General features: G+C 45.2%; 1 protein-coding gene across 1 annotated transcript in view; it reads right to left on the bottom strand.

The window, feature by feature from the left end:
- runx3 (RUNX family transcription factor 3) overlaps positions 1–16032 on the bottom strand; it is a gene marked incomplete at its 5' end in the record, with an annotated part of 50079 nt that extends 34047 nt beyond the window's left edge. Inside the window, one exon of the mRNA XM_079217573.1 lies at positions 15975–16032. Within this exon, the coding sequence (XP_079073699.1) occupies positions 15975–16032 (58 nt within the window). The remainder of the gene's footprint in view (positions 1–15974) is intronic.
- Between the last annotated feature and the right edge of the window lie 5086 nt (positions 16033–21118).

Consider the following 21118-nt stretch of genomic DNA (forward strand, 5'->3'; position numbering starts at 1 on the left):
GAATGTGTGTGAAACGTTTTTTGTAGAGTTTAAAATAGAGTGTCTTGGATGTCAGCTGACCAACGTCAGTTGGCTCCTCCTGCGTTTGTATCACCGGTTGTCGTGGTGACAGCCCTGATTGGCTAACTTAAAACAGGTGTGACACTGTCACAGAGCGGGAGACTGAACTGTGGATTTAATGAGAAAACAACCTTTTAAACTATTGTATTTGACAGACAACCGTGAATCCCATCACGAAAATAATGACATCATGAGAAGCACAAGACTTCTGAGAACGTTTCCGTCTACTTAAATATTTGTAAGGATTTATAAATGAGAGCGTAAATTCAGTTTGTAAAGTGCTCACGTTTCCGTCATGAGAGAAAATTGTGGTCCGATTTAACATGGAGGTTAATGGAGCAGTTGGCCGGTCTTCATGTCGCTTTCAGGCTTGCTGACAAAACAGTATACATTTGTTGGATTCCACGACGCATGTGTACCACCGGCACAATATTTCCAACGTTTTCATATATAAATTATGCCTCAAAAGTCAATATTGTGGAGTGAATGGCAAAATACAAATACAAAAAGGTTGTTTATGACACAGCTCTGTAGTGGATTTCTATGTTCCTGAACTTGAATAAAAGCCAAGGGGATTGAATAAGTTCAAGGATTTAGAGATTAGTTTATATTTAACATTAATTAGAATAGGAGGAGGGGAGAGGAGCTCTTTGCAGGGGTCTGGGTGAAAGTCTCTGTGGGTGCAGCTCATTTGCATAAGGCGGGAAAACCGTGGGTGTGGCTCATGAGCGTCTGACAGAGGACGTTATTAATGGTCTAAAATGTCTATTTGTGTGCCTTATTGGTAATATTAGGATGTTTAAACCGTGTCTATGAGTCTTAAGCTTGTTTAAGTGTTTAATAAGAGGAAGCATATGGAAGAAAAGAAGTTAAGAGGCGTTTATTTGTGTCTTGAGACCGGTGTAAGTGTAGGTAATGAAGATGGGCCATAATTCGAGGTAGGGCGCAGAATTGAGTAGGGAGGTGTGGTTACACCAAGAAATAATACTATTGTATTTGACAGACAACCATGAATCCCATCCCATCACGAAAATAATGAAATCATGGGAAGCACAAACAGTCAAGTGTCAGCTGACCAACTGACAGTTCCTCCTGCATGTGTGTGCGCGTGTGTGTCACCGTTGCCATGGTGTTCACTGAGAGAGAGACAGGAGAGTTGATTTAATGAAAAAACTAACTTTCAAACTACTGTATTTGACAGACAACCATGGATCCCATCACGAAAATAATGACATCATGAGAAGCACAAGACTTCTGAGAACGTTTCCGTCTACTTAGATATTTGTAAGGATTTATAAATGAGGGCGTAAATTCAGTTTGTAAAGTGCTCACGTTTCCGTCATGAGAGAAAATTGTGGTCCGATTTAACATGGAGGTTAATGGAGCAGTTGGCCGGTCTTCATGTCGCTTTCAGGCTTGCTGACAAAACAGTATACATTTGTTGGATTCCACGACGCATGTGTACCACCGGCACAATATTTCCAACGTTTTCATATATAAATTATGCCTCAAAAGTCAATATTGTGGAGTGAATGGCAAAATACAAATACAAAAAGGTTGTTTAGGACACAGCTCCTCGTGCTCTAGCGATGACATCACAGCTCTAACCTTCCCCACACACACCCATTGTAAACTCTGAAATGGTTCCCACATTTTCCTAAACTTGAACAATAATTACATGAAAACTGTGCTAGCTATCAAAAAATGCCCAATTGGGCAAATAAACTCCAGACTTTTGTCAACGTTTTAAACTTTAAATCATTTCTCTACGATACATTATGGCGAGTCACTGTGGGCACAAAGATGTATGTTTTTTTGCTCTCTTCAGTCCGAAACCCCAGTCAAGTGAATGGGACAATTTCTCGCCGTTTTTCGCACTTTTCGGGAAAATGGCTGGTCGAATCTCTTAGAAAAGTCATAGCTCACGATTCCCGATCGGGCCGCACGTTTTGATGTATTTTTTACGCATGTGCGGGCAACGCTGTGGGAGAAGATACGGTCCAAAGTTTGGCGGAATAAGAAGAATAATAATAAGCCCGAGCAATAATATGAAGTGCGCTTTGCTATAGGGGTCTATGACCCCTCTAGCTGAAGCCACACTTAACTAGAAAATTTCACAAGAAATTTTGAAAGTGTGGCTACTACTGCCGTAAGACGTCGCAATATGTATACATTACCGGTAGTGAGATGTGTTATTGAGGTAACACATCTCTCAATAACACAATAACCTCAATAACCTCTGCCACCTTCAGAATTATCAGATCAAATGACTTTCTTTGAGAGGGTGAAAAACGTAGTTTTTTACACAATGAAAAAAAAAATCCTTAACCGAAAGCCAAATAAAAAAGAGCCAATCAGACTTCTTCTATGGGAGGAGCCTAATTGGATTCGTTGTGTGGTCCATTTTTCCCCAGCAACAACAGACTCATTGGGTGAAAGGTCGATCCAAGTTGTATCTCCTCACTCACCAACTTTCTGGGGTCAAAAAACATGCGCGCACACACACGCGGGCGCACATAGACACACACAGTCAATCGTTTTGTGATAATTCTGTGTGTGTGTGTGTGTCTAAGTCTAATGTATGATATATAAGAATGTGTGTGAAACGTTTTTTGTAGAGTTTAAAATAGAGTGTCTTGGATGTCAGCTGACCAACGTCAGTTGGCTCCTCCTGCGTTTGTATCACCGGTTGTCGTGGTGACAGCCCTGATTGGCTAACTTAAAACAGGTGTGACACTGTCACAGAGCGGGAGACTGAACTGTGGATTTAATGAGAAAACAACCTTTTAAACTATTGTATTTGACAGACAACCGTGAATCCCATCACGAAAATAATGACATCATGAGAAGCACAAGACTTCTGAGAACGTTTCCGTCTACTTAAATATTTGTAAGGATTTATAAATGAGAGCGTAAATTCAGTTTGTAAAGTGCTCACGTTTCCGTCATGAGAGAAAATTGTGGTCCGATTTAACATGGAGGTTAATGGAGCAGTTGGCCGGTCTTCATGTCGCTTTCAGGCTTGCTGACAAAACAGTATACATTTGTTGGATTCCACGACGCATGTGTACCACCGGCACAATATTTCCAACGTTTTCATATATAAATTATGCCTCAAAAGTCAATATTGTGGAGTGAATGGCAAAATACAAATACAAAAAGGTTGTTTATGACACAGCTCTGTAGTGGATTTCTATGTTCCTGAACTTGAATAAAAGCCAAGGGGATTGAATAAGTTCAAGGATTTAGAGATTAGTTTATATTTAACATTAATTAGAATAGGAGGAGGGGAGAGGAGCTCTTTGCAGGGGTCTGGGTGAAAGTCTCTGTGGGTGCAGCTCATTTGCATAAGGCGGGAAAACCGTGGGTGTGGCTCATGAGCGTCTGACAGAGGACGTTATTAATGGTCTAAAATGTCTATTTGTGTGCCTTATTGGTAATATTAGGATGTTTAAACCGTGTCTATGAGTCTTAAGCTTGTTTAAGTGTTTAATAAGAGGAAGCATATGGAAGAAAAGAAGTTAAGAGGCGTTTATTTGTGTCTTGAGACCGGTGTAAGTGTAGGTAATGAAGATGGGCCATAATTCGAGGTAGGGCGCAGAATTGAGTAGGGAGGTGTGGTTACACCAAGAAATAATACTATTGTATTTGACAGACAACCATGAATCCCATCCCATCACGAAAATAATGAAATCATGGGAAGCACAAACAGTCAAGTGTCAGCTGACCAACTGACAGTTCCTCCTGCATGTGTGTGCGCGTGTGTGTCACCGTTGCCATGGTGTTCACTGAGAGAGAGACAGGAGAGTTGATTTAATGAAAAAACTAACTTTCAAACTACTGTATTTGACAGACAACCATGGATCCCATCACGAAAATAATGACATCATGAGAAGCACAAGACTTCTGAGAACGTTTCCGTCTACTTAGATATTTGTAAGGATTTATAAATGAGGGCGTAAATTCAGTTTGTAAAGTGCTCACGTTTCCGTCATGAGAGAAAATTGTGGTCCGATTTAACATGGAGGTTAATGGAGCAGTTGGCCGGTCTTCATGTCGCTTTCAGGCTTGCTGACAAAACAGTATACATTTGTTGGATTCCACGACGCATGTGTACCACCGGCACAATATTTCCAACGTTTTCATATATAAATTATGCCTCAAAAGTCAATATTGTGGAGTGAATGGCAAAATACAAATACAAAAAGGTTGTTTAGGACACAGCTCCTCGTGCTCTAGCGATGACATCACAGCTCTAACCTTCCCCACACACACCCATTGTAAACTCTGAAATGGTTCCCACATTTTCCTAAACTTGAACAATAATTACATGAAAACTGTGCTAGCTATCAAAAAATGCCCAATTGGGCAAATAAACTCCAGACTTTTGTCAACGTTTTAAACTTTAAATCATTTCTCTACGATACATTATGGCGAGTCACTGTGGGCACAAAGATGTATGTTTTTTTGCTCTCTTCAGTCCGAAACCCCAGTCAAGTGAATGGGACAATTTCTCGCCGTTTTTCGCACTTTTCGGGAAAATGGCTGGTCGAATCTCTTAGAAAAGTCATAGCTCACGATTCCCGATCGGGCCGCACGTTTTGATGTATTTTTTACGCATGTGCGGGCAACGCTGTGGGAGAAGATACGGTCCAAAGTTTGGCGGAATAAGAAGAATAATAATAAGCCCGAGCAATAATATGAAGTGCGCTTTGCTATAGGGGTCTATGACCCCTCTAGCTGAAGCCACACTTAATAATAAAATAATAATTGAAGCAATAATAAAGGTTCAAAGTGTTGTACCATCGCATAATTTTAAGTCTCAAACCAAATACCTCCTCGTATATTTTGCACCCAGAAGACGTTAAGAAAAAAAAAAGATTTCTGATGCAGGTTGGAGTCCTGGCACTGACCAAACATACCTTTGCTTTTATTACCCCAACATCGCTCACTGCTTTGCTGCTCAAAGGAGGATCGTGGTCAGGCCCCCTCCCTGTCCTTTCAGTGACAGTTCAATGGCACCCACCACACCCAGGCAGGCAGGCAGGGGAGGAGGGGGGGGGGCGGACGCTCCGTAAACCCCAGTGTCTCGTTCGCTCCGCCCTCACATCATCCGTCGGGTACACTCACCCAGCGATGACAGTCAGCAGTCTGTGATGTGGTTCCCGGGCCTGTTTATTCTTTGGAAACCCACTAAAAGTAGCATTGGATGGTAAGCTCACCAAAAGGCCCCAGTGCTATTATAGGAGCACTTTAGGTCGAGTTTTGATCTGGTGGGTTTGTAAATAGGGCCCTGCCTTGCTGCGGGGCACCACTTTTGGGCTTTATTGTTTAGTGTGACCTGAGGGAAGCTTTTTGATATCCAGGGTGATTTGTAACCTGGAACAAAACATAAAGTCCAAAATTGATATGACTTGTGGCGTTGAGGGTCGTGTACTTCAGAAGGACGTCAGTGTATGTTTTTATAATGTTGACGATGATGGACATACAAAATGTACCCTGCTCTACTTTTCTTCATTTCACTGAAGGACAGATTGTATTATTTTTTCCAGGGTCTTTATTTACCTCTGAAAGTCAGTATAACTTCAAAATCTAAATGAGTCCTATAAATACGTCAACTCCCCCATTTTTTTCATATGTGGTTTTTAGTGTGAGCTATAATCATTTCTCATCTTTCTTTGTCTCGGTGTCTGTCTGTCTATTTGTGTGTAAAGACACACGCACGCACACACGGACACACACACACACACATCCACAAACACACACAAACTGCGCTCTGTTTCTCCTTTTTCTAGCGAGAGCTTCTGATGCAAGGGCGGCAATCTGTAATCTGTAGTAATTGCATGTTGCAGAAAAACATTTTTCCGTTGCGGTAATCGCTGCAATATGTGCAGTTGCGTTGCCAAAGTGACAGCACCCCCACCCCCTACAGACAGACAACACACACACACACACACAGAGAGAGAGAGCGTATCCTGACGCACTCTGACTCTGGCAAATGTGTCCAGCTAAAGAAATTGGAGGCTGCTTCTCTCAGGATGTCTGAGAGAGACAAGCAAGTATATATTGTGACAAACTTGCCAATGGTAAGCACACACACACACACACACACACGCACACACACATGCACGCGCGCTCACACACACACCTGCGGTGCTGTCGTGCTGCATTCACCTACTGCACAAGATTTACAGTTCCTGCCAGTGACAGTTTAACTGCCATGCGGCCCCGGTGCCAGAGCCCTGCCAGAGCCCAGCTGCCACACACAGATCAGCAGCCCAATCTCTCACAGGAGCCACATCAACTCGCTCTCCGTGCTGCTTTGTTAACAGCTATCGCAGATGATTAAAATTAAATCTCAACACTAATCCCCTAATATTCCTTGTAAACACGCATTTGGAGAATTGAGTCCTTTGTCAGAGTTCCTGCTGTACGGTGGAAGTTGCAGCCACATTAAATGGAGGGAGCGTAGTGACGGTCTGTGGCTGAACCCTCGACGCATATTTATCAAACCATTGTCGGCCATTTCACCGCCCCGACACCAGCGGCTACTCGAGTGGACTGCGGCGCGGGTTTATGAGGTCATCACCACCGTGAGACTCGGTGAAGGCCGTGGTGTGTGTTGAAGAAGGCGGCACGTCTTGCTTGCTCCTCTCACAGCCTCTGCAAACAATCTCTCTCTCTCTCTCTCTCTCTGTCATTGCAGCTCAGCAGCGCCGCACATTTATGATCTCATTATCCATCGCGTCGTCACCCCTTTGCCCGACATAGCCCCAAAAAGATGTCTGCCCGGTTGAGCTTTCTTATGTTGCACTCGTCGACGTGTAACCACACACACCTAGTATAAGGACAAGTAATGCCCAGAGACATTTATAGACACACAGCGAGACGCTAAGATTGCAACCAGACTGCGTGTGCAAACCTTTTCCTCTCTGGGCGGCTACTCTGACTGCTCAAGCCATCCAACCTCCCAGCAGCTGAACTTCCCTGTGTCTCTAATGGAGTCTCTCTGTCAGATCAAACAGCTCGTACTGACGAGGAGAGGAGACAGATCGGAGCGCTGGAAGCCTTTTCAGTCTGACGGCCCCGAACACATTGGACTGGTGTCTACTCAGACGCACAACACAAATATAGTAGCGCCACCAGGGAGGGGGGGGGAGGAGAAGGGGGCGAATAGCGGGTAGGGGGTGAGGGAGAAAATAAGTTGCGAGGCGTCGCTCTCACACAAAGACAAAGCCCCCACAGCTCGGCCTTTTTCTCAAAATGAAATCGCATGTGAGTTGAATATTAGGAAGTGCGCATGGCTTCCAGCAACCGCCGAGCCATTACGGCAGAGCCTGTAAACCACATTTTCACCAGCAGACAATGCCCCTTTGTGCTTGTTGTGTGGCGGTCCCCTCTCGCTGGAACCCGAAGACAAGCCATACGCGTTTTAAAAAAAGAACACACACACACACACACACACACACAAAACTGCAGAGATTAGCGCAAAGATGTGAAGGAAAGTGATGAAGATGAAGTGTCAGTTTTTAGATCTCTGGTTAATTAGTGGCAGTCATGTCAGGGGGGGCGAGCAGGGCAGTCTGCCCTCATTTAGCCCCATGGCGAGGGGGACCTTTGATGTGGTTGCACACGGAATGCTGTTGTTCATTCCTCGCTGCAACAAAAGCCACATGTTTTTATTTTTTGAGACTAGGTCCCTGTTATTTTGGACGACGGAGGAACACGTTGAGATATGTAACCTGTGCAATATTTTGCATGAACGCTAACCAGCAAAACACGTCGCTGAGGAGTCAAGCAGGCACTGGGCCAACACGCATTGTTCTTGGCTGCATTGTGTATTCACATTGAAATGGGTTTTTAATAGCTGTGTGTGCACTTTTAACACCACTGCACACACACACTCAAGCATAACCTTCTGTAAACGCATACAAACACACGCCACGTCCACGTTTCCAACTTTTCAACTATTGTCATCGTTAGTCCCTTTCAACTCTTTTCATCACTGTTGAGGGACTCTTTCAACAGAGGGGTCATTCCAGGTTCTGTCACACTCATTCAAGTGCAAATGGACTTCAAAAAGATTGAATTTGCATTTACTTCCCTCTTCAGAAGGGGTTCAGCCCCCCGAGCACCATGTGACTCACCGCCGAATACAACCAGATTCGAGCAGGAGCCCCGGCGCTGGTTTCCTGACAAACGTCCGTGCCACTTTCCTCTGCAGACGTGAGACAACTCTTGGAAAGTACTCGGTTGGCCCTCAGGGCCTTTCATCGTAAGGAAACAAGGGTGTGGCGACTCTCGGCCTGCAAGCCAAGGAGCTCAGGAGGGCACTTAGACACATGCTATTGTCATACCTCATAAAGTCTGAGTCCCAGACTTTTGCACAGTCAGTGATTATTGTCAATCATTCCAATTGATTCTAAATTCAATCAAAAGAAAATGAATCCTCTTCAAAAGCCACCAAGCTTTTCTGCGACTGTGCTGCATGCAAACTCTGTTTCTGTGATGTCTTCGGGCTTTATTCCCAGCTCTAGATTAAACAAACTTAATTGGGGGCTAAAACTTATTTTCAATAGAGCCCTCCATTCAAATCATTGCTTGAGTCATGGTCTGGGCTTAATTGGAGTCCGGGAAACCACCCGTGTGTCCGAAGTGACTGAATGTTTCCTCTCATCATCTCCATCGCTAATCAGTAGTGGCGTTGCCCATGTACAGTTAGCACCTTGGCCACGTGGAGCTAGCATAGTAGGGCAGGACGTTCTCCTCTTTGACTCAGAGCCTGAGGCGTCCATTGAGGCTTTGCTGTAACTGCACACTAATCCCCTGATTGCTGTGTTGAGGCTCGATACGTCGCTGCTCCACGTCAAGGCGGCCGCGGCTAACGACGAGCTAATGACACGACGATGACAAGGAGCGTTTGTAAACCCAATCAGCAGCTTGGAGCCTGGCTGCCTGGTGATTAGGTTAATCAAACTCTGTACTGACTGAATGACCGGCTCGCCGTCTGCCTCTTATGTCATCACACTGATTAAAGGGGAGAAGTTGTGTTCACGTCCGTCAGGCCCTTCTAACACAAACCTCTTTCTGCCAGGTTGGCAGTGTTCGCATGGCTAGCTAGCATGCTAAACACTGCTGAGAGGTTTCCCCGTTATATTGAGGACCAACTCTGCTCATTTTAACGTGACAACATGTGTTGGGGGGCTGTTATCTTTTCCTGCTATAAACTGTGATATAAATCTGTAACAATTCATGTTTAACAGCAAAAGTCAAGCTTCTTAGTGCAACTGATGAGAGTCCCTCTCGAGGATGCACATGTTGTGACAGTGAATTTAACAGTCAGTGTTACCACAGTACATAGTAGTCGGTTAAATATTTTTCTAAGCACAAGACAGAAATTGGCACTTTTATGAAATCAAGAACGCAGTCCCTGATATTTTTCAGTTAAATCCTCTGCTGTTTAGTCACCATGTGGGTAAGTCTGCTGGACTAAGGCATCGGGAGACCATATGTTAGCCCTGACCAGCTATTACGGTGAGGTCAGACAGCATTTAGGGGGGTAAAACGTGACGGTCATCGTGCTGACATACACTGCTCCTCTCTGACTCAGCATGGGGGACTTTATGTGTGCGTGTAGGTGTGCGTAGGTGTGTGTGTGTGTAGCCTTTATGCGCCAGTGGCACTTTTGTGTGCTTGTACCGTAAAGTTGCATGCGCACTCCTTGTGGTCGTGACGTCTTCGTCTGCAACCGTGAGAAGAGTGTGTGCAGCAGACGGAGTGACCTCACAGGAGACAGACTATGGAGAAGAGATGGAGGGGCCATTTCTGCTGCACAGCTGAGGGGGAATCCCTGGCATGGTGTTTCCTAGTGAGCCAATACAGAAGTGAGCAGCTGTAGAGAAAGTACACGCTCGCTAAAGTTTACTCCAGGGCAAAAACCTGCTGCAATGCAGGGGTGGTGGATCGTTTTGTATATCTTGCATGCATTTTGGGGATTGCAAAAAAAAAATCTGGGTTTTAAATGTCCTTTATTTTTTGCAAAGATTAATTAGGGACTTTTAGAGCCTGGCTAGCTGTTTCCCCCTTTTTTGCTCTTTATGCTAAGCTAAGTGGCTGCTGGTTCATCTTTAACTGACATATACTAAATATAAAAGTGGGATAAAGTTTCTCATCCAACTCTCAGCAAGAGAGCCAGTAAACTCATGTCCCAAAATGTCAACCTGCTCCTTCGCTCGTCTTTTAGTCGCGACACAAACGATGATGCTAAATGCTCAAATTTGCATCCCTCCTCTGCAGTGCTGAGTCGAGAAGCACAATTAGGTGGACCATTACTGATGCAGGCAGCGTAGTCATCTATTTGTCCTCCCCAATGAATAGGCCCCTGTAGAAAACTAACATCCCAGTTTTTAAATGCTGTTGCCGTAAAACATCAATTCCATGCGGTTAAAGTTATGTTTGAGGGGAGGGAAGAAGCAACCCAAAAACACATTTTATTGCAGCAGTGACAATTAACTGTATGTAAACAAGTCGAAAAAAAAATATTCTGGGAAAATAGAGAATCCAAAAACATTTTATAGCCGGCAGCCTCTCGCATCCTATCATTATCTGCATTTTTCCTCCACCGTAATTACGTTTTTTTCTCCTTTATTGCTTATGGGAAGAGGGATAGGCTATAAGGATGTTTCGAGAATGATTAAAGTCGCTCATTATGATGTGAAGTTTTAGTCGGAAAGACAGATATTTTGTCCATGAAAAACATTCCTTTCAATCCTTTGATGGCGACAGAATGAGGTCCTCTCAGCTTTAGATCTTTGCTAAACTTTCACACATGATAGAACAAAACCCTCTGTTCCTCCTGTGTTCCATCTTATGTAAAAAAAATAAATAAAAAAATAGGATTGCTGTCTGCTGATATGTTTCTGAACATGTGGGATCTCCATAAGTTTGAGTCATTTTATGTGCTGCCGACCAGACCCATTCCCGCCCATTAAAGTAATTTGTGGCTAGGAATTCAACTGTAATGTTAAAAACAAAAGTGCACAGCAATCGCGACGTTGTGCTTAGTCACAGGCAGTTTTGGTTTTTCCTCCTTCTCGCTGCAACAGAAAGGATGTTGTTGACAACATCTGGTTAACGGTACAGGGAGGGGTCTAAACAATAAGTCTTCTTCATCTGAGTCAAACTCAGGTCACAGCTCTCTTTAATTGTAGCCAGAGTTACTAAAACAAACAAAACCTGTGATGACACAAATGTTTCATTTCAGGTTTTACGTGAAATTGTTTACCTTATTCCAAGCTTTGTCGAAAATTGCAGGCAAATTCCATATACCAGCGTAACTGCTGCATAAATCTAGGTTAATAATACATAAATTAGCTAACAATAATACTGTTTTTTTCTGCAACCCCAGCCTTACCATGTAATAAGCTGTGGGGCCGGCCTGTGGTTTAGGGCGTAGGTTTAAAACAAAATTAAGAAACTGAAAATTGCGAGAAAGGCCGTTCCTTAATTTAGTCGTCCACCACGCAGGATGCATGAGGTCATGAAGAGTCTAATATTATAACCGTGATGTGGGTTTAATCATTTTACCGTAAGGGTTTCTATGAAATATTATCAGCTCGTAAGTGGAGCAAATTAACCGTAAAGAATTGAGTCATAGGAAAAAAAAGAGTCTCTCCGGAATGGGAAGTACGTTTTAAAAAATCAAGCTAAATAATTTTATGTTGTGATCATTTCCACCTCGTTATCCAATTACACAAGCATTTTTCAATGTCTGCATATTGTCCTGCCAGCATGTAGTCTGTTCCTGTTTTTTCTTCACATCAGACGGTCCCAGTTAGCGTGGCTGGTCTAGACGTTATGAATTCCTCTTATATTACTTTCGTCATATTTGGACGTGTGTGTCTGTCACACGTAGCGCCACTCGAGTGCATAGTCACAGAGGGTGTGTTATGAGTTTGCTGCGCTCACCGCTGGCATGCACAATCAGATCACAGAGTTTAACACTAAATCTGGATGAACTTTGTTAAAAGGGGGCCGAGACGCCGAGTCCTCTTCCCGCCCGCCCGCCCGCCTGGCTGGATGCCGCTTCGAAGTCGACGCACCGACCAACAGAAATGCTTGTTGAAAGAAGTTGCTCAACCTTTCAGAGCACTCCTCCCCCGTAAGAGAAACCTGTGCAGCATGAATCTATATGATCAGATTGTGCTGAAAAGCACCTGGCCCCTGCGGTTGCTTGTCGACCACCAGAAAATTGTATTTACTACCACACTTAGCGTGACTTTAACCTTGAACAACGCAGCGCCGAGCGCGGTGGTTTGAGCCAAAAAGCGTACAAGGGCGAAGGCAGGTTGGGGATTAGTCGACCACATAATCAGCACGCCCCTCCGCACACTCTTACCTGGAAGCCATCTGACTGTGGCAACCCCTGAAAGTGTTCACCGTGAAGGCCTGTTGACAGGCGGTGAAAACGGCGAGACGGACCAAAAAGTAAATAAGTACCTCCAAAAACGTTTACAGCCCTAATCAAGTCCAGAGTGTCCCCCCCCCCCCCCCCCCCCCCCCCCCCCCCCCGCCCCCCCATCCAATATGCCTTCAGTTTTATAAATAGATATTATACTCTGCTAAATTGGAGACAGGATTGTGCCGCTCTGTGGCTGTCATGAGTTTTCTATTATTTGCTTTCCCTTTAAAATATTGAAACTCTGAATATCTGGTTACAGGCTTCAGCCCAGCTCAGCCAGTTTTCATATTTTGGCGTCACTCAGGGGCCTCACACTCAGTGAGGATTTTGAATGGGCTCCAATCAAGCATGTTAATTTAAGAGTGTGTGTGTGTGTGTGTGTGTGTGTGTGTGTGTGTGTGTGTTGGGGATCTTCGCCATATGACTTTGTTATTAATAAATTCACCAGAGGCCAGCCATGTGTTCTGTCAAATTTATAGCCATTTTCTGTTTTGAGCTACTGTATAGCGCCTTTTTATTTGTCAGCGGTTCTTTGCTTGAAGCACGTCTCGGGTTTTATCCCCTGTGAATGATTCATCCCGATGCGTTTCTCTCACATGTGCATGTGTCGCTCAAGCTTTCTCCCTTTGCAGAACAAACCAGACCACCTCCCAGAATCCTAAATAACCTCTCTCTACAACTGTGGTGAGGCACGGCGCGTTTTTCACACACAAGCCCTCACTTCCATTCATGCAGCGCAATAAGCCAAACGTATAAAACCATTCCCACCCTAATAAACCAGGAGCCCTTTTCTCTGCCACAAAGGGTGCTGGCTCCCAAAAGCGTAAAAAAAAAAAAAAAAGAAAAGAAAGAAGCGGACCCCTGTATAAAACAGCCTGCCGGGGGGAACATGGCGGCCCTTCCAAGTGCGGTGACAGAAACGGGGTCAAGGATACGACCCTCCACACGGGCCCAATCACAGCTGCTGTAAACTAGGTAGCCCACCTGACGCAAACACCACCAGTATGCCAGGATCGGAAAACTCAGTAAAGTTTATACAGCTCAGGGGGAATGTCCGGCTTTTTTTGGGGGGGCGGGGGATAAATGCTGCTTTCTGGTTACATAGTGGTGCTGCTGTGTGAGGGTTAGCAGGTGTATAGCCTCATTGTGGTTATTATCAGTCAACTGCAGCAGCACTGAGTCTGCATCAGAGTAACGCCTCGTTGATGCAAAGCTCTCCTACCCAGTTTCTCTTTCTTTCTCTAAGAGCACACCATACCAGACTATTAGCTCTTTTCTTGTGCTCAGTACCGAATTGGACGCCATGAGAACGACATGCTGCTCCGTCTGTTCCCTTGGTGTGTACGTGTCATATGTCATACGTGTGTGTGTGTGTGTGTGTGTGTGTGTCTCTCCCTGAGCTTGAGCGTAGGACTGAGGTTTCTGAGGTGAGGCATCCTCTCGCTTCTCACGCCAAGTGCATCTGATGTTGCACATCACATGCTCACATGTGTTCTCTGTCTGCACTGTGAGAGACGGCTGAAACGTGAAAGACAATGACACCTTCAGCACTGCAGTGTTTTTTTGGGGGTTGTTTTTGTTGGTGAATCAAATCAAATTGCAAGTTTGCACCACGCAAAGAAAGATGTTGAGGATTTAAATAGTTTTTATTTGAATGAGACGTTTTCGCAATTTTAAATTCAGGAACTTTTAATTTAAAAGTATCTCCTTTTTGTGGGGTTTTTCAAATGAGCGAGATGTTGCTTGCAGCAGTGTTTCCTGCCTTCTGAAGAGATGATACATTATTTCCACAAGCTTCACGTCGCACGGCATTAAAGTCAGAGCTCGGGAAGCCAGACATTTAACAGTCGCCTTGATTTTCTGAAAACCGTTCCTCTTAATTTCAGTTTGATTTGAGTCTAAAAAAAGGAGAACTTGCCAAATTGCTTTGCCTGTGTAATGCAAGTTGTTAAACTAACCACTGGGGTATTTTGCTTACATGAGGTAGTCCCGATTTGAAATGTTTTCAGATTGAACTGCCGTATTTAATGACTCTTGGCCTTTGTTCTCCCGCAGTTCGGTTTCAGTCTCCTGACAGAATGAATTGTAAAAGGATATTGCATATTCACTAATGATTTCCAATGGATGATTACAGCTTTAAATGCTTGTCTCTTTTTCCCCCCCTTGACCTACTGTCTCACGTCCCGTCTCGCTGCACTGGTGGAGGCTTCAAAATCAGGCGCCCGAAAGCACATTACGCTAGAGGTTAGGACGGTTAGACGGCATGCATGAAACCTGAAGGCACGCGCTGATCTGTAAACAGTGAGGAGATAAAGGGATGCAGATCCAGCGGTCGGAGAGAAGAAGGGGGGAAAAGGGCCTGAGCCTTGACAGGAGGAAACTATAACTGCCTGGGTGTCTGTAGAAGCTGCAAGTACACTGGAACATCATCCCCTGTCACTGCGGTTCCACTGAGGATATCAGAGGATTGTTCTCATGTGAGGCACAGATGTACTGAGTGTGTGTGTGGCTCCAGAGATTTTAAAACGTGCTCTGCAAACAATTAGGAGCTGGTAGTGCTTCTCTGTGGTTGTCTCTAATTAACACTGCAACAAGGCCTTAATTGGGAAGGAGATTGAGTTTTTTCCTTTTTCCTCTTGGTGGCTGTCACAGTGGGAACAACCGAGTCTCCCCGGCCGTCAAGCTCCAGACCGACTACTTCATGTTTGTGTTTATCGTCACTTACAGGAATAAACCCAAAGCATTCTGCTTCGAATCAGGTACAAGTTTCGACCTTCTTCTCCACACTTAAGAGCTGTACAATTTGCAACTAAAAGCCGTCTGATTGGAATCGCCATGGCAACAAATGGCTTCCTCGTTGAGGCTGGCGTTGAGCGTCGCCAAGTATAGTGCACTCACCTCACCACACAGACCAAAAGTACCTCCTGGAAGTAAAGCAGAGTGAGAGAGCCTAATATGTTTGTTTTCTTTCCTCTTTGCTCTTTTATTGTATTGCTGTGTTCCAGTAAAGGGCCCAGTCACATGGAGCCTCTCGTATTCTCACAGAGAGAGCGCCGCGTTCCACTTGATAATGAATGTCTGTGGTGAGAATCCCATTATGGCGCTACTCCATCAAGCCTGCAGAAAACACAGGAGCGCCGAAGGCGAAGGCATTTAAGGGCCGTATCAGTCAACTAGACGAGGGCTACTGTGCAAATCAGATCCTCCTTTGTGAACCTCCCTCCGCACAGGAGCGAGCGAGTGTGGACATGAGAGACAAATGCGTTCAAGAAGCGCCCGGCTCTCACACGACGCCGTGTTCATGATGCTGCCATTTTCTTTTCTTATTTCTTTTTTTTTTTTTTTTGTCAAACGAAAGAAGTTGTCAAACTAGCAACGCTGCACATTCAAAACAATTGGACAGAGGGTGTGATGGTGATGGAGGGAGGGGGGGGGGGGGTGGGTTAGCACTCACCTCTGAGCAGACTGCTGCTGTAGTTGGAGAAAGAGTCAAAGATGCTGTTTGATGCCATGACAGGGAAGCCAGAACAGTGTGGAGCGATCTCCACCGACCTTGGAGGAGAAAAAGTAAAAAGAAAACACACAAGTATGAGATTAAGAGTCATAGAGAGAGGGGAGAGGAGAGGACAAAACTCCCGTTCGCAACCAAGAATCTAGGGTTTGTGACCACCGCAGGAATCCCAAGCCACAAGCCTGCAAAGAGAGAGAGAGAGCAGCAGCATGTGTTAGCGGCACCACCGTTTGAGAGAGAAGAGAGGAGAGAGAAAAAAGAAGAAACTGTGAGAGATGGAAGTTTCGAGAATGCGAAAAGAAACAGTTCCATCAGAGGCAACGGCAGCGTTTTTTGGGTCTCCAGGTGTGGAGGTGCACTCACCAGGGCTGGAGATGAGAGCGGGGCCCAGGGAGGTGGAGGAGGGCTGGGCTTTGTGGTCCTCAGTTTGCACGGCGGGCTGGGGGTCTGAGGTTAGCCAGCGAGCTGGAGAGCGTGGTCTGCCTTTCTCTTTCTCTTCCACGGCGGCGGTGGCCTGACTGCAGCGTCGATGCTAGTAAAAGGCTAAAAAGCCACAGTCTATCTGCATCCTCCTCGCCATCCTCCACACAGAGACACACACACTCCCCTCCGTGAGTGGTGGAGCCCACGTCACGTGAGGTCACCGGGCCTCTCCCTCCCACCCTCCCACCCTCTCACCCTCCCTCCCACTCCTATCGTCTTTGCTTTATTTTTTTCTTCTTCTCTGGTTCCTCTGCGTCGCTTTTTTTTTTTGTTACTTTCCATGCTTCTCCCTCTCTGACTCGCCGTCTTTCGGCTCTCTCACTTCTTATTGGTCGTCCAAGTTTTGGAAACATTCTATTTTCTTTTGGAGTTCAAACCAGGCTGCGGCTCCCGGAGGTTTGCAGAGAGCTCTGCAAACCTCCGTAGACGAGCTGGAGAGGCATTCAAATGTGCCGAGACAAACACACACCGAAAAAGAGAGGAGAGAACAATCAGAGAGAGAGAGAGAGAGAGAGAGAGAGAGAGAGAGAGAGAGAGAGAGAGAGATTGAGAGATAGCTGTGGCTTCAGCCGCTGCCGGGAGGCAGGAAAATGTCGGACCGAGCGTATTCTTCACTGAGCTCTAGTTTTATTGTTTGTCTGACTCACAGCTCATTTGTGTTTGTAAGAATCGGTGGTTATGGGCCTGCAAATCCTCCACCCTCCCTCACCGCTCGATAGCATCGTAATCTTTGCCTCATTAGAAGCAGCACTGCCGAACAGGCAGGTGATGTCCTCCATCTCTCACACACAGGCTTCCCTCCTCCTCTCTCAATCTGTTTTTATATTTGATTTGAACTCGGCATCAGACAAACGCTCCCCAGCGAACACTTGTATTTCAGTTCAAGTTCACGGGGCTTTACTAAGAAACATTTACTTTTAAAAGGAAAGGTTTTCATCATATTGCAAAAGGAAACTCAGGCTAAAAATCACATGGACAAACACGTCAGTATTTGCGGCCTGGCGCAGTCGCTTCCCTCCCAGAGCGATGTAACCTGATTGTGGTTTTCACACTTTTTGCTTTTCTAGGTAACGTCCTCCTCGTACAGCGTGACGCCGTGCCGTTACTGCCTGTTCTTTTCTCTGTACTCTTTATTCCATTTATTTCAAAGTTTCTCCTGCAGTTATGATAAAAATAGGAAATGATTCTCCATACAGAACAGAGTCGGACAAACTGAGAAGATACAAACTGTTTGTTGGGGCACTGATAACCGGACAATCTCGCAGTACTAAGAGCATTCAGTATGTGTGTGTGTCTGTGTGTGTGTGTGTGTTTATGCCAGCCTGTGTGTGTGTGTGTGTGTGTGTTAGTGCACAAATCACTGGCATTTGCAAACCTGTGGTAGCCACACTTCCTCTCTCCTTTCTCCCGTCTCTCAGTGACACACTGAACATGTCTGGCCACGGGACAGCAGACCCAAACCACTGTCTGGTCACTCATGTGACCTGAATGCTTTTCTTCAAAACCTGTGTGTGTGTGTGTGTGTGAGAGAGAGTTGCTGTGTGCACAGTTCTGTCCCGTTACTGCTTCAAACTGCTTTGTGTATGGATGTCAGCCCACGTTGTCCTCTGCTAATTGCTGGACTGCACGGACCACAGCATATGTTTGTATGTGTATATACAGTACCATGTTCTGTGTGTGTGTGTGTGTGTGTGAGAGAGAGAGAGAGAGAGAGTTTGCTACTCTTCCTGGTAGCCCGCACTGCCCTGTAAATGAGCAGTTGCCGTTGAGTTAGGCGGCAGCGCGGGCTAAATGACACGGCGTGTCGGCAAGTGTGGCCGAACGCTGAGGCCACAGAGCTTTTATCAGTCCGTCCACGCGGCCACTACAGGCCTCGGCCTTAACCTCACACACAGGCGAGGCTTCCTCTTCTAACACCTCCACTGCCTCCCGACATGGCCTGGGCCCCGGCCTGCCAGCCCGGGGACAGATTACAGCTGTGTGACTCTCGGCCGGGGCCTTCGAGCCGATTCCTTCTTCAGCTCCAGATAGAAATGTGCTAGTTTGGTCGGCTACATTTGGAGTGGAGGGTCTCCGCTGGGTCTCATCTGCGATTGTTTAGAAAGCGGTTGCTTTAGTTTATAATCTTTTTATACATTTTTTTTTTACGTGCTTGTGTTTGTGCAAGTGCGACATGTCGCTGGTAATAATTCACGTTGTTTTGTTTCTCAGATTTAATCGAGGTAGTGCATTTCTCCGCTAGCTGTTTTCGCAAGTGCCGACTGTTTCGGATTATTGTCAATTTCCTTATTTTTGTCCATTTGTGGTAGGAGACGTTGCGTCTGGATTTTCAATGAGGAATAGAGAAAACAAACGCAGGACCAATCCCACACAGCATTGTGCAAGAACGGGAATTGGCTCCATTATAGTGGAGTCCAAACTTGACATTTGAAGAAAGCGGTGCAGTCGAGGGCCTTTTTTTTTTTTCTCCGCTCTCGGGCCCGCTCCCTGTTTTTTCTCCTTTGTCTAGGTAAACATCTGCTTCATGTTTTGAAATGTATCTCATGGCTTTGCACTGCCCATGACCGTGAGGGGAAAAATAGTCTGAAGATCATTGTGGCCGTCTTTCACTCAATTCTTTTTATTTTTTTCCCCTGCCCAGGCCTTGTTTATCAAGCCCCTGTATTTAAGCTTAATATAACTCCTGTTTTGCTGAGAAAACTGTGGTGGTTTAATCACTGTCAGTGGTCCTACGCCTCTCGGGTGTGGCTCGCGAGGCAAAAAGGACCCAGTGCGGTCGCGCGTCCAGCTGCAAAGGGGCTTATTTTGTGGTCTAAAAATTGCAGGCTTCCCCATGTGTTCCCTATAAACGTGGAATGCAGCGTGGGACTTGAGGAGGCTTTTATAATGAAGTGGCCGTCATTGCATCAAACACCATGGTCCTGCCTGCCCCGAGGACAGGCCCTGGGAGCCTGTTTTTTTGGGGTTCTGCGCACACGGGTCCAATGTCTGACCCGCTCACTCACACCTCATCCTGCCCATTTCCTTCTAATCACATTACACTGCTCATTCCTGTGACTTATGGCCCTGTCCACTCTCAGTACACCTTATTCCTATTCTTGTGATTTATAACATCGCATGTAACTCATATTGATGCAGTGCACTTTGAAGAGTTCTCAAGCTAATTCTCTTTTTACAAGCATCGGCACCCTCAAATAAAACAAAAAAAAAAGTATATACATGTAAAACGTGTCACATTTGAAAATAAACTGGTCACTCGTAACTTTTGAGAAAGTTGCAGCTGTACTGTTACCGACTCGGCATTGATCCGTGTGTGTGTGTCTGTGTGTGTGTGTGTGTGTGTCTCTACATGTGCCTGTGTAGTTGTTGTCATTGTAAGCGAGGCACTCCCAGATGCAGTGGTTTTAGCGCGCAGTATCACGGTTGGTAGTGATCGCCGGGGCCCATTATTTATTTATTGGCTCCAGCAGACATGGAGACTTGACTGTGGTCACCACACAACTACGAGGACCTGGACCAAGAGCACCGTGGGTCTGTGATGGACCGCCACAGATCAGAGATGTGCTGCGTAAGGACGGATCTGATTCAAGATCGTGATTACGTGCACGGCATCGTGACAGCTGCCGGGTTCCTTCACAGCTATGTGGCGCCTCTGGCACCTGCTGCAGCTCTTCATACAACTTGACCATGTTTGCAGGTAGTAAAACCAAGCTCTTCCTGTTATGTAGAAACCGTGCCAACGCAGACGGCGAGCATCTCGCTTCCTTTACAGCAGGTCGATTCCAAACCTTCACAATGAGCCCTGGAGGCTTAGTCGACAATTTACGGCCGTCACATCGTTCTTCCTGTGGAGCTTAAGAAACACAGCGCGACATAGATCAGTCCCATCATTTAGGTCTTCAATGTGTTTGTCTTCCATTAAGGTATTCCAAGAGGAACAAGTGAAGTTAATTAATCTGTGCTTTACACTTTGTATTATATGTATAATATGGTGGCACATGAGATGTTAAAGGAAGGAAGCTTTATCTAAGCACATTGCAAAAACATACACGCTGGTTCAACTTAAAATATAATAAATATAAACTATTTATAACCTGTCTGTCAAATCCAATTATTTACACTCTTATCAGATTTTTGGTACTTAAAATGATAACTCACAGTAAGTTGAGAAAACAGTTGTTCTGAGAAGAATTCACTTGCATTAATTGCATTTACTCCAAGCAAACCTAATATAAATAATGTATTTATTTAAATTATTTACATAGTTTTTCTTACCTTAGTCAGCGGTGATTCATGTCTGTTTGTAGAACAGTATTTTGTATTTTTAGAGTCAACTTGACGAGGATCCATTTAGTAGTTTTAGTAATCTTGGATTTACTCTGTTCCCTTTGTCTGTTTTTGTAGAAACAACACAACTCTGCTTTCTAGTGTTGGCTGATAAGATGCAACATTTGCTTAGTGTTGCTGTCAAATCATGGAGATGCACCATAAATCAAACTAAACACAGAGCGCCTAATGTTTTTGTATCATGTTTTGGTTCACAATGCTTATCACATTCTGCCTGTGTGTTTTGTGAACCACTCGTCTTCACCAGAGTGGTAAAT

The sequence above is a fragment of the Taurulus bubalis genome (assembly GCF_910589615.1).
Source record: "Taurulus bubalis genome assembly, chromosome: 4".
Lineage (NCBI taxonomy): Eukaryota > Metazoa > Chordata > Actinopteri > Perciformes > Cottidae > Taurulus > Taurulus bubalis.